The sequence below is a fragment of the Merops nubicus genome, unplaced genomic scaffold, assembly GCF_000691845.1.
Source record: "Merops nubicus isolate BGI_N331 unplaced genomic scaffold, ASM69184v1 scaffold7865, whole genome shotgun sequence".
Lineage (NCBI taxonomy): Eukaryota > Metazoa > Chordata > Aves > Coraciiformes > Meropidae > Merops > Merops nubicus.
In genome coordinates, this window is record NW_008608901.1 from 1 (window position 1) to 14,453 (window position 14,453).

At 37.4% G+C, this 14,453-nt stretch overlaps 1 protein-coding gene across 1 annotated transcript; it reads left to right on the top strand.

Moving 5' to 3' along the window:
- Positions 1-152: 152 nt before the first annotated feature.
- IMPACT (impact RWD domain protein) lies at positions 153-12,369 on the top strand (the record flags this gene model as incomplete). The annotated part of the gene is made up of 10 exons (XM_008940399.1): positions 153-281; positions 998-1,050; positions 1,836-1,898; positions 4,644-4,729; positions 6,162-6,290; positions 6,581-6,678; positions 8,438-8,511; positions 9,178-9,268; positions 11,097-11,231; positions 12,172-12,369. Coding segments are annotated over 10 exons (930 nt in total), but the record flags the coding sequence as incomplete, so codon positions are not given.
- Between the last annotated feature and the right edge of the window lie 2,084 nt (positions 12,370-14,453).

Sequence of the window (14,453 nt, forward strand, 5' to 3'; positions counted from 1 at the left end):
GGTGACAGCTCCGGGGCAGCCTAAAAAGTGTCCCTGGGAACAGCCTAAAACGTTGTGTCCCTGGGAACAGCCTCAAATTGTGCCCGGCCCCACAAGGTTGTGGGCTTTGGGAAGGGTTTGTTTCTTTTTGCCCCATGTTTGTTTCTTTTTAGACTGATGAAATTGAAGCCCTTTCGTCCATCTATGGGGAAGATTGGTGTGTTGTCGATGAAGATGAAAAAATCTATTGCATTAAGATTAGTGATTGTCTAGATCGGCCGAAATGGACCCTCTGCCTGCAGGTATAGTGATGTTAGGAGCTTGTCGCAGAATTTGCAGCTGGGCTGAGGCAGGCAAAATCTTGTGCCTCCATGAAACCTTTGTCAATGAGATTTATTATCAGATTAAGGGGCTTTTGGGTTGGAATCTGTGACAGACTTTTCATTGACTGTTCTTGTAACACATGAGTGTGCTTGTGATATTTCAAGGAGTTAAAATATCCAAGTTCCACACCTGACAAAAAACCAGTTTCAATGTTTTTCTCCAAAGGCTGATGTTTCAAATATTTTTTGCAATGACTGTGCAGGATATCTCATTGAATCTGCTGCAATAGCTTCTAGATTTAATTCCTGGAAGTGTGGAAACAAAACAAAATTCAGATCAACTGAGTAATTTACCACTTTACGTTTACAGAACTAAAACCCAGTAAGTTTACTTAGTGAAAGAAACACTTAAGGAAGTGCAGTGCCATGTAAATAATTCCAGTAACCACATATACAGCTCCTTTCAAATGTCTTCTGGATTTTATTTTGCATGACATTTATGTCCAAAAATTATGCCATGAAATATAATATTTGTATGTACTGCCATTATTGGATTCCTAAATACAGATATTCAGGTTTACTTATTCTTTGACAACAGAGCCAACTAATTTCTTCCTTTGTAACACTGATTGTTAATAAAGCACAGCTGACTGAGAGGATTAGTCCAGTGAATACTTATCCTGAATTTCTTGCAGGTGATTTTGCCACCAGGTTATCCAACTGCAGAGCCACCTATTTATCAACTAAAGTAAGCAACGTTTTTTTTCAAACATTAGTAATTTATTTTTTTTTCCTGAATAACCACTGTTAATTGTTTACAAAGTTGAAATTTAGTTAAGGTGACTTGTTGAATTAAAGTACACCAGGGATAGGGGATGTTTCCAGCAAGAATATTCTGTTTTATTCTATATAGCTCCTCATGATGGTTTGCCCTTTTCCCTCAACTGCAGTTCTCACAGTGTTATTCTGTGGCAAGGCAGCAATTAGGCTGTGCAGGGATAGTGGCTGCTGCTTGTTGGATTGGACAATGTCTCACTGCTTCCTGGGGTATAACTGCCTTGCCTGGATCCTTGTTTCAGACTGTAAGGCAAGCTTTCCCTCTGAGCACTGACTCTTGTTGAGAGGCAGCTGTGGCATGTGCCATCTTCCAGTTTTCCTTTCCTCCTCTCCCCTTGTCTCCTGGCACATTAATGAGATGGGAATGGGGATTTGTAATCCAGATCCCTGATTGGGTTGACAGAAGGACCTGCAGGGCATGACATGTGGCTTATCTGCTGAGTTTTGCTCATAAACTCAAAAAGGAGTCCAGCTCTCTCACCTGAGGTAAGAAAAGGCAGCACAGCTTAGGAGTCTGGAAGGAGAGCTGGGTGATCATGTTTTTACCAAGATATTTACAGCTGGAATCTTGTTAAGTAGGAATGATTGACAAAGTTTTATAGGCAAGGTGTTTATCCTATTTATTTTTAAATGAATATTGGTTGTGTTGGAATCAGTGCATAGGCACAATTTTCATTCTGTTTCTTTTCATTCTAGTGCCCCTTGGCTTCGAGGACAAGATTATATGGAACTAGCAAACAGCTTGGAAGAAATATATGTGTAAGTTTAGAGACTGTGGATTATAGTTAAAGGAGACAAAGTATTTTGAATTTTGGGCCCTGCTCAGTGTGTGCTTTTGAAGTACCTGCATGAACTGGTAGTTGTGAAATGATATCTAAGTCTAATAGTTAAAGATACTGTATATTTAGTAAGTATTTTGCAAGAGAAAACTGTGTTAAACTCACAAATTTCTTTTATATTCTTTAGACTTGGTGTTCTATCAGGATTCAAGTCTTCATTTGGACTTCTAATAGAATTAGGCTTGTTTTAGAATCTGAGATTGGGCATTGGTGCTGTGGAGTATGAGATTTCTGCATTTGAATGTGAAAACACTTGTGTCTTAGAACATAAGTAGCAAAATAGTTTTTCTTAAAAGATAGCTGAGGGATAAGTAGGTTTTAAAACAAATTAAACACATGTAGAACATATTAACTGGAATCTGTAGCACTGCAGACTGTTTATTATCACAGTGTGCAGCTAACAACACATAATGAAGGCATGAGAATAAATGGAACATTTAGAAACACTCAAATTATGTAGGTTTGAATGGCTGTGAAATTGGAATGTAGTAATTTTATATGGTTTATTTAATTCTTTCAGATCCCAAAGATAATATAAACGAAATGAAATGAAAATATGTCAGAAGGAAGCACTGTCATGCCCAAAATACTGAAAGCTGAACATGTTGCATAATAAATGTTTTTTAATGCCATAAAATAAGGAGGAGAGCACTTAGCTTGCATGAGGGTTTTCTGTCTAATTGCTCAGTTACTTTGATTAACTGGCTTTCTTATCTAATTAAGCAACAGGATAATTCAGGCAAGTAAAATTGAATTTGGAGTCTTAAAAATGCAGAAGGATTTGAAGTGAAAAGTTCTATGGCATCATAGTAACCACAGTTGCTCAGTGGAGCAAAAAGGGCAGAGATTGTCCTTACCTCTGTTCAGTTTCACAGGATTTTTGGAGTCTCTACCAGAGGTAGAGCTGCTGGAGGTGCTTGTTCTAGTGTCCTGAGCTGCTGGTGCAAGTTGTCACGTGAGGACTGTGAGAAGCAGCATGGTTGTGAAGCACTTTCTTCTTCTCTTTCCTTGTCTTGTGGGCTGTGAAATTGTGGTGGTTGGGTCAGGGCTGTGCAGCTCAGTTCTGTCTCTACCAGTTGCTGTTCAGAGCCCTCTATGATCTCCTCCCATTTTTGTTAGCAGGAAAGGAATGCTTTTGGAATTTAGGCCACATATATCATTTTAGGCTGTTTAAAAAAAACCCTCTGGAGTAGTCACTGATGTGCAGAGTGTTTGTGAAAGCCTTTTATCTCTCCAATGTCTTAACAGCTATCAGATAAAGAGGTACTTTGTCTCATTCCCATTGTCTTTTACCAGATTTCTAGTCCCTAGTAATCTAAACTGCATTGTAAAAACAATATAAAATCTAAAACAGTATGAACTGGACAGTCAGTCACTATGTCTTCTCAAAGAGGTGGAGAAAGTGGATGATTACAGATCACAAGTCTGTTTGGAGAGATCCAAAGTTCTTGAAAATGTAGCAAAAGTTTGGGGTTGGTTTGTTTTATTTTGTCTTCCCAAATATTCTTCTGGTAAGACTTTTCCTCCATGGAAAGCTTTATACAAGAGACAAAAGTTTGGGGTTGGTTTGTTTTATTTTGTCTTCTTCCCAAATATTCTTCTGGTAAGACTTTTCCTCCATGGAAAGCTTTATACAAGAGACAAGAAAAATAGCCCAGAAGGAAAACCTTCCAGACCAAGTGTAGTTTGCTAATAGGCAGAAACTGAAATTGGGTTATAGCTGAAGAATTTGCTATTTCCTTGTGCAAAACAGAAATCTTATTGTCTAATCTCTCTCATTCCATTGTTAAAGCAAATACAGTTCTTCATGTATTAAAGTAGTACTTCCTTATGATAAGCAGAATGAAACCAGGGCACTGAATTATTCTGGAGTTGGTCCAGAATTTGAAGACAGAGCTACAGGTTTATAAATTCCTTATTTTGCTTTCATATTTTTCTTAAAATAGGTATCTTTGTTTGAATTTCTGATGATATTTAGCAGTAGGTCTGTATACATTATACAAAGTAATAGTTAAAAATGTGATTTTGCTGTTGATCTGTACTTACCTTGTGCCCCAGATGGTGGCAGTAAGAATAAAATCAATGGGAAACCATAAGTTACCCTAAATCTGTAGTTTTGTTTCTGAGACAAACATGCACAGTTTGCAAACATTACAATATAATTGCAAAGACAACTTCTTGAGACACTGTTTTAAATCTACTTTGGAGTCCCTTGCAGCCACAGAGCTGCTGAAGGAGCTTATTACTGGCAGTCCAGTACTTCTGGTAGAGAGAACTGCTCCAGAGCAAGCTCTAAGGCTAGACATGCTAGCTTAGTATTCTCTTGAAAACACTGAGGACTGTCTTAATTTCTTCTCACAGTTGCTTTCTCTTCCCTTAGTGGCCAGAATATTTCTGTTGGTTGCCTGTTTTCCACCAGCTTTGGTGCTTTTTTGTGCTGAAAAAAGTTAAAATCAAGTAATGCAAGCCACAAAGATGCAGCTATCATGTGTTTCACCTAGTGCACTACTGAGACAGAACTTCCCACAAGCCTTTCTGAGCTCCTTATCTCACTAGATTATGAAGTTCTAGATCTGCATGTCTGAAATCTGTGTGTTATTTGGTGTTGTTTCTGTGGATTTCGCTTGGAAAGGATTCTTCATTCACTGTGAGTTTTAACTTCCAGACAGAACCTTGGTGAAAGTATTCTTTATTTATGGGTGGAGAAGATCCGAGAGGTTCTGATAGAAAAGGCACAGTCATCAGATCCAGGTACTTCAGAAAATACACAAGTATTTCAGTTTGCGCTTATTCAGCTGCAGAGCAAGATTTCCTTACAAGTTAAAGCTTTACACCCACTTTTCTATTGGATCTAAATTCCAGAAAACAAGTCTCCAGTGCCATGAGTTATTGTTTTAGAGTGAGAGCTTCCCTTTTTAAAAAGGAGGAGAGTGGCCTCTGAACTAGAACAAGGTCCTCAGCTCTCTCAGGAATTAATTGCATGGATGCAGAGTGCTGCATGCAGGTACATTGTGCATTGCCCTCTGTTCTGCCAAGGAGTTATTCATATCAGTAATTAATTGCTGGTGTTGAGGGCACTCTTGGAGGATTTGGTTGAGCCCCAAGAGAAGATAAACTTCAGTGGAGTATGCAGACAAATGACAAAATATTCCTTCTTAATTGTGCTTTAATATATTGGGATGAGAACTACATCATCACTAGAGCTGCAGTGATTCTTCTGCTGTTACAGAAGTTTTACAGGGGTGGTTTTGTGAGGGTTTTTTTGTGCATTAAAATGCTGAACTGCTGTTAAATGCATGCATTTATGGCAAAATGAAATAGAATTGTTCTTCTGTGTCATGGATGCTAGTTTAGCATGGTTTTATTCCTGTGAGGAATTTCCTGAAGAGGGAAAAACCCTTATATTTTCAGTGCTGATTCATGAAAAGGTCTAGTTTTAGTCTTTCAATGAACAGTACATTTTTCTGCTACCTCACAGACATTTTAAAAGTCATTCTGTGTTGACATGACTTAAAGGAGTGGATACTGAGAAGTGAAAATTGTACTGATGTTATTAGAAGGTTTTTTGGGTATTTTGTGGCTTCTGCTGCAGGCCTTTTGAACATGCTGTATCACCCCTCTGCTTTTTAATGGAAAATGCTTGTTGTAAAAACTACATCAGCACATCATAGGCCCTCTAAATAAGAAATTAGGTTGTGATATATTGACTTGTCTCTAAGGTAGCTCCTCTCTCCATCCAGTTGCCAGAGCACTAACTGTGTATAATATTTACTTTTTTGCCATTCATTATTATTTTTGGATGTCCTGTGCATGAAGGAAAATGGGATCTTGAGAATCCCAAAGTGTTTGAAACTTACCTGGAGAGGTATTTCAAATATCATGATTTTTAACCTCATGAAGTAGCATTGAACAGCAGCAATTCCCTCCAACCCCTACCATTCTGTGAAACAAAATATTATGCCAGGAGCCCATTGGATGAGTATTTTATTCTTAAGCAAGATGCTCATTAATACTGGACTAAGAATTTCTGAGTTCTGTTGTAATTAATGTTATATTCTGCATTTTATAACTTTTAATAGCAAACTGATTTGAACTGAGAAGGTTTTTTGAGAAAAAGAATTTGTAATGTTGTCTTGCCTCACCAAAAAATGTGTAATAAATTCTATTACTTAAATCTTAATAGAACCAGATATGAAGAAAAAAAGTGAAGAAGTGGATGAAGATGATGGAGATGATTTTCTCCCAGAGTATCAGCCCATTCAGGAAGATCCAAAGAAAATGTTAAATTGCATAACATCTGAAAGTCAAGAAGGTAAAATATATGCCCTTGTTTTTTTTGATGCAATAATTTAGAAGAGAAAGGCCTTAACATTCTGGTTTTCTACTCAGCTTTTGAGTAAAACTAATAACATTAAAATTATAGTAGAGCTTAGTAACAGTCATTAAAAAAAGCAACATAGTTTCAGTGGTTCTTTATGTCATCTTGAGTACTTCACTTTAACAAATCCCACTCCTAAAGCTGAGATGTTCTTTACTGCTGTGGCCATACACATTGTTGCAAGACTGTTGAAAGAAAACAAACATTCCCTTGTTTGTTACCAGCAGATGAAGAGCTGCCACCCATACACCATGGAAACCCCATCACAGACAGGAGGAGTACTTTCCAGGCCCATCTGGCTCCTGTGGTGACACCCCAACAAGTTAGTAGAGATCAATTCTACTCTTTTTTTTGTCTATACTTAGAGCTTGACAAAATATTACTGAAATACTTGGGATTAGCCACGTGTCTGTCTGTCTTTGCATGTCTGTGTGCTAAGATTGTCTGAGTAGTCATCAGTTTCTTGCTTTCACTTTCAGTTAAGTAGTTCTAAATACCAGCTCTGCAGTGTCCTGCTGTTCTTTACCATTCCATGCATTAGATATTACAAAATAATACCACTGCAATTTGGTTTTGGATGTTGTCAAGTTTACTGAGAGAGATTTGGAAGCTAATGAGTCTACCACGAGCTACTTGGAAAATGAATTAAAATGAGTTAATAAATGTTTTCCCTCCTTCAGAAAGGAACTGTATTGGAGAATTAGCTTTCAGAACACACAACACTGGATGAAAATGTGCCTTCCTCTGCTGTGGATCAGTCCCTCATAACTTTATTGCACCTCTCCTCTGTGCAGTTGGATTTTATAGATCCCTATCATGTTTTACAGGCCTTGTGTTTCTGTTTCCCAGGCTGGAGACCCTCAGGCTGTTAATGTGTGTCACATTAAGGACAAGAGTGTGACATTTGCCTGCCACAGCTTTGCAAAGTCAAAAACTAGGTTTAAGAGTTGCCTCAGAGCCTTGCTAAGGACTTGCACTGAGACAGCTTAGAAGTTCAAACCAGATAGATTTGATTTATTCAAGTGACAGGTGCAATAGGTCTGGAATTGCTGTTGATAAATGACTGCAAAAGGAAAATTGAGCTCGAGTTGGTAATTCCCAGGCAGAGCTGACAAAGTCAGAGGCACAATAGCACTAAGATCTAATAGCACTGCTCAGAAAAGGTATGGCAGATATTGAAGGTGCAGTTCTTACCAAGAAGATGTCCCTGTCCTGGGTGGAGGAGGAGGAGTACAGCCTGTTGGCCATCTCTGCTAGACCTTCAGTCTTCTCCTTCCAAGAGAGATATTCCCCTGCTGTTCTTCTTAATATGCTTATCCTGTCTGTCTCTGCCCTCTGTGATTTGGGTGGAGAGGTGAGTAGCATCATCATCATGTTTAGAATGTACTCCCTTAGGCCCATTACCATATTTAAGGGTGCACACTTCATTAATATTGATGTTAATTGAGCAAAGGTCTTCACTTGGACACTATGGCCTTCAAGATTTATGTAAGAGCTTTTAGCCTTTGGTTTAGCTGAAACAGGACCATCTTATCTTTACAAGACTCCCTTCTTCAGCCCTTTGGCAGGCCAGCTCAGCAGGTCTCCACCCCTAGAGGCAGCACAAGAATTGTACAAATCTACAAATTCTAGAACAACTGGGTTTAGTACCCCAGAAAAAAATAGTTTAAAACAACATGAGGGTATTGAGAAGCTGCTTCTTGAGTTATCACACTAAATATTTACTTCATTTTATGTCAAAGTGTAAAACTGTTTCACTATAGCATTAGGAAGGGTATATTTGTTTAGCAGTGGTATTGAAGTGGTGTGTATGAAATCCCCATTGTAAAATGAAGCTTCTTTCTGTTCTTTTAAAGGTAAAGAGAGTTCTTGAAAAGTTGTATGAGAATAAAAAAATATTTTAAACCAACATGAGGGCATTGAGAACTGCTTCTTGAGTTATCACACTGAATATTTACCTCATTTTATGTCAAACTGCTTCATTATAGCATTAGGAAGGATATATTTGTTTAGCAGTGGTATTGAAGTGGTGTGTATGAAATCCCCATTGTAAAATGAAGCTTCTTTCTGTTCTTTTAAAGGTAAAGAGAGTTCTTGAAAAGTTGTATGAGAATAAGAAAATTGCAACTGCTACCCACAACATCTATGCATACAGGTGAGAGAGGAGTAGTGAAAAATACTGCTTCATATTTGTCATCTAGTATCAGAAGCTTCTTTGTCATTGTGCCACTTGTGTATCAATATCTTCAGAAGGTGTGAAATCAATTGGTAGCAAACAGCAGACCTCTGAATATTACTTCTGGAAAACTATAGATGGACAGCTGTCCATGTTATGAAGCAATACACCCCCAAGTTTCCCAAATGTCCCCTGAGGAAGGAGGTGGCATGGAGAGTCTGAACATTTCAGTAATAGTTTCATGCTGTTGCTGAAGTACAGACTTAGGTAATTATTCACAGTATTTTTGTCCAAGTTCTTCCAACCTGTGGGCATGTACCATAATTTGAACCTATATCTGCTAGAGCTGGTTTCAGCTAAGTGTAATTTTTAGGCTGAAAACCTAAGTGTTTTTTTCTGATTAGGGACTTTACACTGGTAATGACTGGAGTTAACCTGAAGTATATAAAAAAAATCTTATCAAAACATGGTCTCCTGTAGAGATAAATATTTGTGGTTTATCCTAAGCCTCATCCTGGTTTCATATGAATGTCCTTAGAGAAGTAAAATTGATACACATGCATATAGAAAGATCTCTGAGACTTCATGAATCTTGTCAAAATGTCAGTTGATTGATATTTTATGTTCATATTTTTTCTTTTTAAGAATATACTGTGAAGATAAGCAGACATTCTTACAGGATTGTGAGGATGATGGTGAGACAGCAGCAGGGGGACGTCTTCTTCATCTCATGCAGGTTCTAGAAATTAATTTTTGACTTCTGGAAGCCTTGAACAATGATTTTAAAAATCACTGCAACATAAATAAACTTGTAGAAGATTTTTAACTCTTGCTTTGCTTGTAGCCAAATAGATGGTGGCTTTCTCAGAGGTGAAATAAAAACCATGGACTGTCACACACATGGAGTAAATTGGAATTTCCAGTTCTTGGATCACAGAAAGGAGTAGTGTTTTGTAGGTGGTGGTAGCAGTTTGAATGGTTTAAAAGATAAATAATTTTGATTTCTATGCTTATTATGTGGTGTAAGGTATCTAGAAAGTGAAGACTGGGAGAAGCTGATGGACAGAACATCATGCCTGACCCCTGCACAGACTTTCATTCAGTTTCCTTGAATATATGGAATAAATTGACAGCATGGGCATAAAAATTAGCTGGTTTAACACACTTATTGTTGCTGTAGAGATCTTCTTTGGCAATAGAAACCTTATCTCATTTCAGATAAATGTAGCTCTCCAGTCAAGATAGCACCTTCCGGTTACCAGAAGCTATTTTAGATTGATTCTTTTGAATTTAAAGTTGTAGCTGGGAAATTTTTTAACTCTGTTTGGCATCCTGTTTACTGTAGGCAGTTTCTATATGTAGACTTTGTGGCTGGGACATAAATGCAGAGTAAAAAAGGCCTGTCACAAAACCTGCCCCAATCCTTATGTCAGTTATTTTTTAATTGAGGGACAAATTCATTTGAGGGACAAATTCAGGTTTGTGGTCACTCATCATGCAAGGCTAATTTGAGGAAAAAAAGCTTAACTGATAACTGCCACTACATGTTTCCATGCAGTAAGATCTATTCTGACAAGATGTATTGAGGAAAGAATTGCTCTAAGACACACTAAGTGCTAATTTTGAAGTCTAGTCAAATCACATCTAGGTTTTGTGAAAAGTAAAAGCTGTTGTAGGCCTTCCATATTTCTTGCCTTTAATGGCAGCAAAAGAAATCACCACTTCTGTTTAACTCTCTGCTTGGTTTTGTTGCTCACTGTTAGAAAAGCTATATTAATGCAATTTAGTTCCTTTCAGCCCTGATTGCTAATAGAATTCATGTTGTGTGGACTTTATACCTGCCTTTTTTTTTTGCTTTCACAAAGCAACTGCTTAGTTGTAAGGGACTAAGACTCAAACCTGGAAAATGCAGAGATTTTTGTGTATTATCCAGGTGCTGTTACAATATCCTGCTTGTGGTATTTGGGGTATCCATATGTCCCCTGGCTGTTACTAACTTTATCCACCAACACTTCCAAAAATGTGGATAGACAACCTGCTTAGTGAGAGGTGTTCTCCAGAAATAAGAATTCATCATATAAAATGATATAAAATCATATAAATGCAGTCAGTAATTTTCCCTTGAAGTAGTGCCTGAAGCTTTTGGCACAAGGGTAACTGCAGTGCACTTGAGGTGGCTTTGTGCCCTTTCTGATGCATATCTTGACACCTTTGAATCTAAAATCATAAAAATGAAGTCAGTAATTTTCCCTTGAAGTGGTGCCTGAAGCTTTTGGCACAAGGGTGAGTAACTGCAGTGCACTTGAGGTGGCTTTGTGCCCTTTCTGATGCATATCTTGACACCTTTGAATCTACCTTTGAGTCAGAGCTTGGAGAGGGAAACTTAACCACAACTTATCTTGATATTATTTGTTACCCTCTGATCACACGTTTCACAGACCTGATTGTAAGTTTTTCTTAAAAATCCAAGATAGAAGACTTTTTTTATGTTTAAAATTGCTGTCAACAGTAAAACTAGTTCAATTAAAAAAAACCTTCATGTCTCTTTTCATTTAAACCCCCAGATTTTGAACGTTCACAACGTGTTGGTTGTGGTTTCTCGTTGGTATGGAGGGATTCTCTTAGGACCAGATCGTTTTAAACACATCAACAACTGTGCAAGAAATATACTGGTGGAATACAACTATGTACCTTCAGTGGTAAGTTTCTCCCACTTAAAATGAAGACATTTTTAATGTGAACTTACATAATTACACTGAGCTTACATTTACACTGTTAAATGAAGCTAAAAGAAAAAGTTTCAAATGTCTTTAAGTAGCAATTTACTTCTTAAGGGTCATTTAGTCATCTAATATTCTTGGGTTTCAGCATTTCTTCATCCTCAGAACAGCATATTAAATATGTCTATATGCATTATAGTATGTAATTGTGAATGTGGAAGTTTCAGACAGTAAGAATTAATGGATACTTGAAAAGTAGGCAACTCTTAGTTGTCTTGTTTATAGGAAAGTATCTCAGACTGCTGTGGCTGAAAGCTGAGCATTCTTCCCCATTCCTCCCCCCTGCACTTCTCAGTTATTTGCTTTTTGCATTTTAGAGGTGCTTGTACATACTTGTTGATTTACCTTCTTGGCAGTTTATCAGTGTTCTCTTACTTGAAAGCATTGCTCATAAAATAAAAAGGAGATTTTTGTGCATTTAGCCTCACAAGAAGCTTGAGTACCAAGAATTAATTCCCTTTTTTTCCCCCTTATTTTTAACTCAGACTGTGCTTCTTTATTGTGTACAAATGTATTTTATTACCAGTGTCCACATCCACACTAGAAGAACTTCTGCAGTATAGTGTAGAAGTGTTCCTATACTGGTAACCTCTTCCTTGAGTGGAAATGGCTTAGATTATTTTAACATTATATGCTTCTGTTGCTGTAGCTGTGTCTATAATTTCCTCATTGCTGAAGGCAGAAGGAAGTTAAGCAGACAAATTAATGGAATGGATAAATATTATACAACTCAAGCCTTTCATAAATCTCAGTGAGCACTGTTCATATGAAAAATAAATCTCCTGGGTGACCTCAAGAGAATCCTTGTGGTAGAGAGGAATGCTGTTTAAATTTTGAAATACTTTGTTTTTCTTTTCAGGAAGAATCATCTAAACAAGCAGGAAAGAGCAAAAAGATAAGGAAGGACAACAAGAAGAGGACAGAACACTAATTTATTTTTTAAAAATATTATTTTGCACGTATTTATACAAAGAAAACATGGAGATTATTGTTTTATCCAACACAACAGACATTTTGTATTCAAAAAATATTTCAGTAAAGCTATAGATATATTTTTATCTTGTTCTGTGATTTCTCCTGCTGCTCTGAAGTAGAGCTTAGATGCAATACTATACTTTGATACATTTTGGCTTCTTTTTATGAGGGCATGACAACATCTGGAACCATTTCCCCAACCACAATCCCAAGTCCAAAATGGGCATTACCTGTTGTCTCCATTCCTGTCTTGGAACTCAAGCACCTGTCTTGTGTTATTAGTGGAATCCCATAGTTTGTTGTACAGAGGGTGAGACTGGAGTCATTCAGAGACCAGGTCACTTGGGAAGCTTTAGATTTTCTATACCTTGGTTCTTGGATTTTCTAGAGCTTGGTTCTGCCTGTGCAGCTCTTGATCCTGGTAGGTAGGGCCTGCTTGGTGACATAGGAAAGGCTGAATGTGTGCAATGAAATAAGAAATGGGAAGAAATTACTTCAAAATGTCTTTGAGGATCCTTCTGTGGCTGCTGGGACTCTAGGAGCCTGTTGAAGAGCTGGGGATTAAGTGTTTAATTAAGGGAACCAGTGATATCAAGAGAGTATGTGGATTTTGAGATTGGACTCTTATAGCTCTAGATATAATATGAATATAAAGTGTTATAATAGTGAACATTAGTAAACATTCTGAATTGACTTGTGTTGGTGTAGAGTGGGGAAAAAAATATTGAGGTGATCACAAACACTTGAATTTTCTGCTCTTACATTAAAATCTGGAAGATATTAGTATTACAAAAGAATTAACAGGACCTTTTGTCAGCTAATTGTCATATTGGATGACATTTTAAAAGTATTTTTTATTATTATTACTATTTTTTTTTCCCAGAAAGTACTGATCCTTGTTGCCAGGAATCTCATGTTTCAGTGTTGTGTCTTAGCAAAAACCAAAACTCCCCAAAAAAGTTGTTGGTAACCACTTGCTGCCTAAATGGAATAGACCCTATAGGTCATCTGATCAGTGAGCAAAATGAATCCTTTATACCTCAAAATGTCTGGAAACAGTCAAAGTGGAAATATATTTGTATTTTCACACCATTTCTTTCAGTGGGGTTGTGAAGTGGTGGCTAGCTGTCTCGTGGACACTTTGGGTTAGAGAAATTGCATCCTCTTCCTGGTTTTGTTTCTAAGCATTTCCTCAGTTTCAACTTCCTTTATTCTAAGAACAATTGTTTGTGTGGCTTTCTACAAGAGTTTTGCAACTCAGGATTTTGTCCTTTCTATTGAGAGAGATGCCTCAGAACACCTCATAGATTTTGATCAGAACACAAACAATATATTTTAATCCTCACATTTTTAGAATAGCCTATGGTGCATTTTATTGTTAACAAAGAAATCAAGAACCTTTAGAAACTGGACTATTCTTAGTGGAGGACAGAGGTTCTGCACTAAGTAATCTGGTAATCTTAGATTGGTGTTCCTTTATTAACTAAAAAATGTGAAGAGAACAAAACAGCTCCTTGTAATCAGAGTGCCATTTTGATAACTAACAACCACTTGGTTTTTACATTGCTGATCTAAGTAATGATTTTTCATTTTGGGGTGAGGTTTACAGATAATGAAAGCTGCAGCTTTCATTATGTGTCTGCAGAGAAAAGAAAGATTTCCCTTTTCTGCTAGGTATGTATCACCATTTTGGCAGCTTTCTGTGGGGAAATGAAGTTAAGGATCAGGAAAAGTAGCCCTGATGATGGGAAAGGAATGAATTTTTGCACTCTGTTGTCTGAAGTGTGCTGGCAGGAGATCAGCCTTAGATTGGGCACAGCTTCCTTCCCTCCCAGGTAACAAGGGTGGGGTCAGCCTTTGCTTTTGACTAAGCTGGGGCCACAGTCACCATGCTCCTAAGTGCATTATGATAAATTATGCTCTAAACTACTGCTAAGCAATGTAATAATATCATTTATCAATGTAAACTGTGATTGTTTAATTTAATTTCCTTGCAAGGTAAAGATTTCTAAAGAAGTGTCTAGAGAAATTGACTGAAAATCAACTAAATCTGAACGGAGCACCAGTTGTTCTTCAGTTCATCAAGAACTTGATGCAAACTGGTGAGAAATCAGATTGTGTTCAATAAATTATGGGCTTGTGAACTGGCAAGTGGGGTCCAGCAAG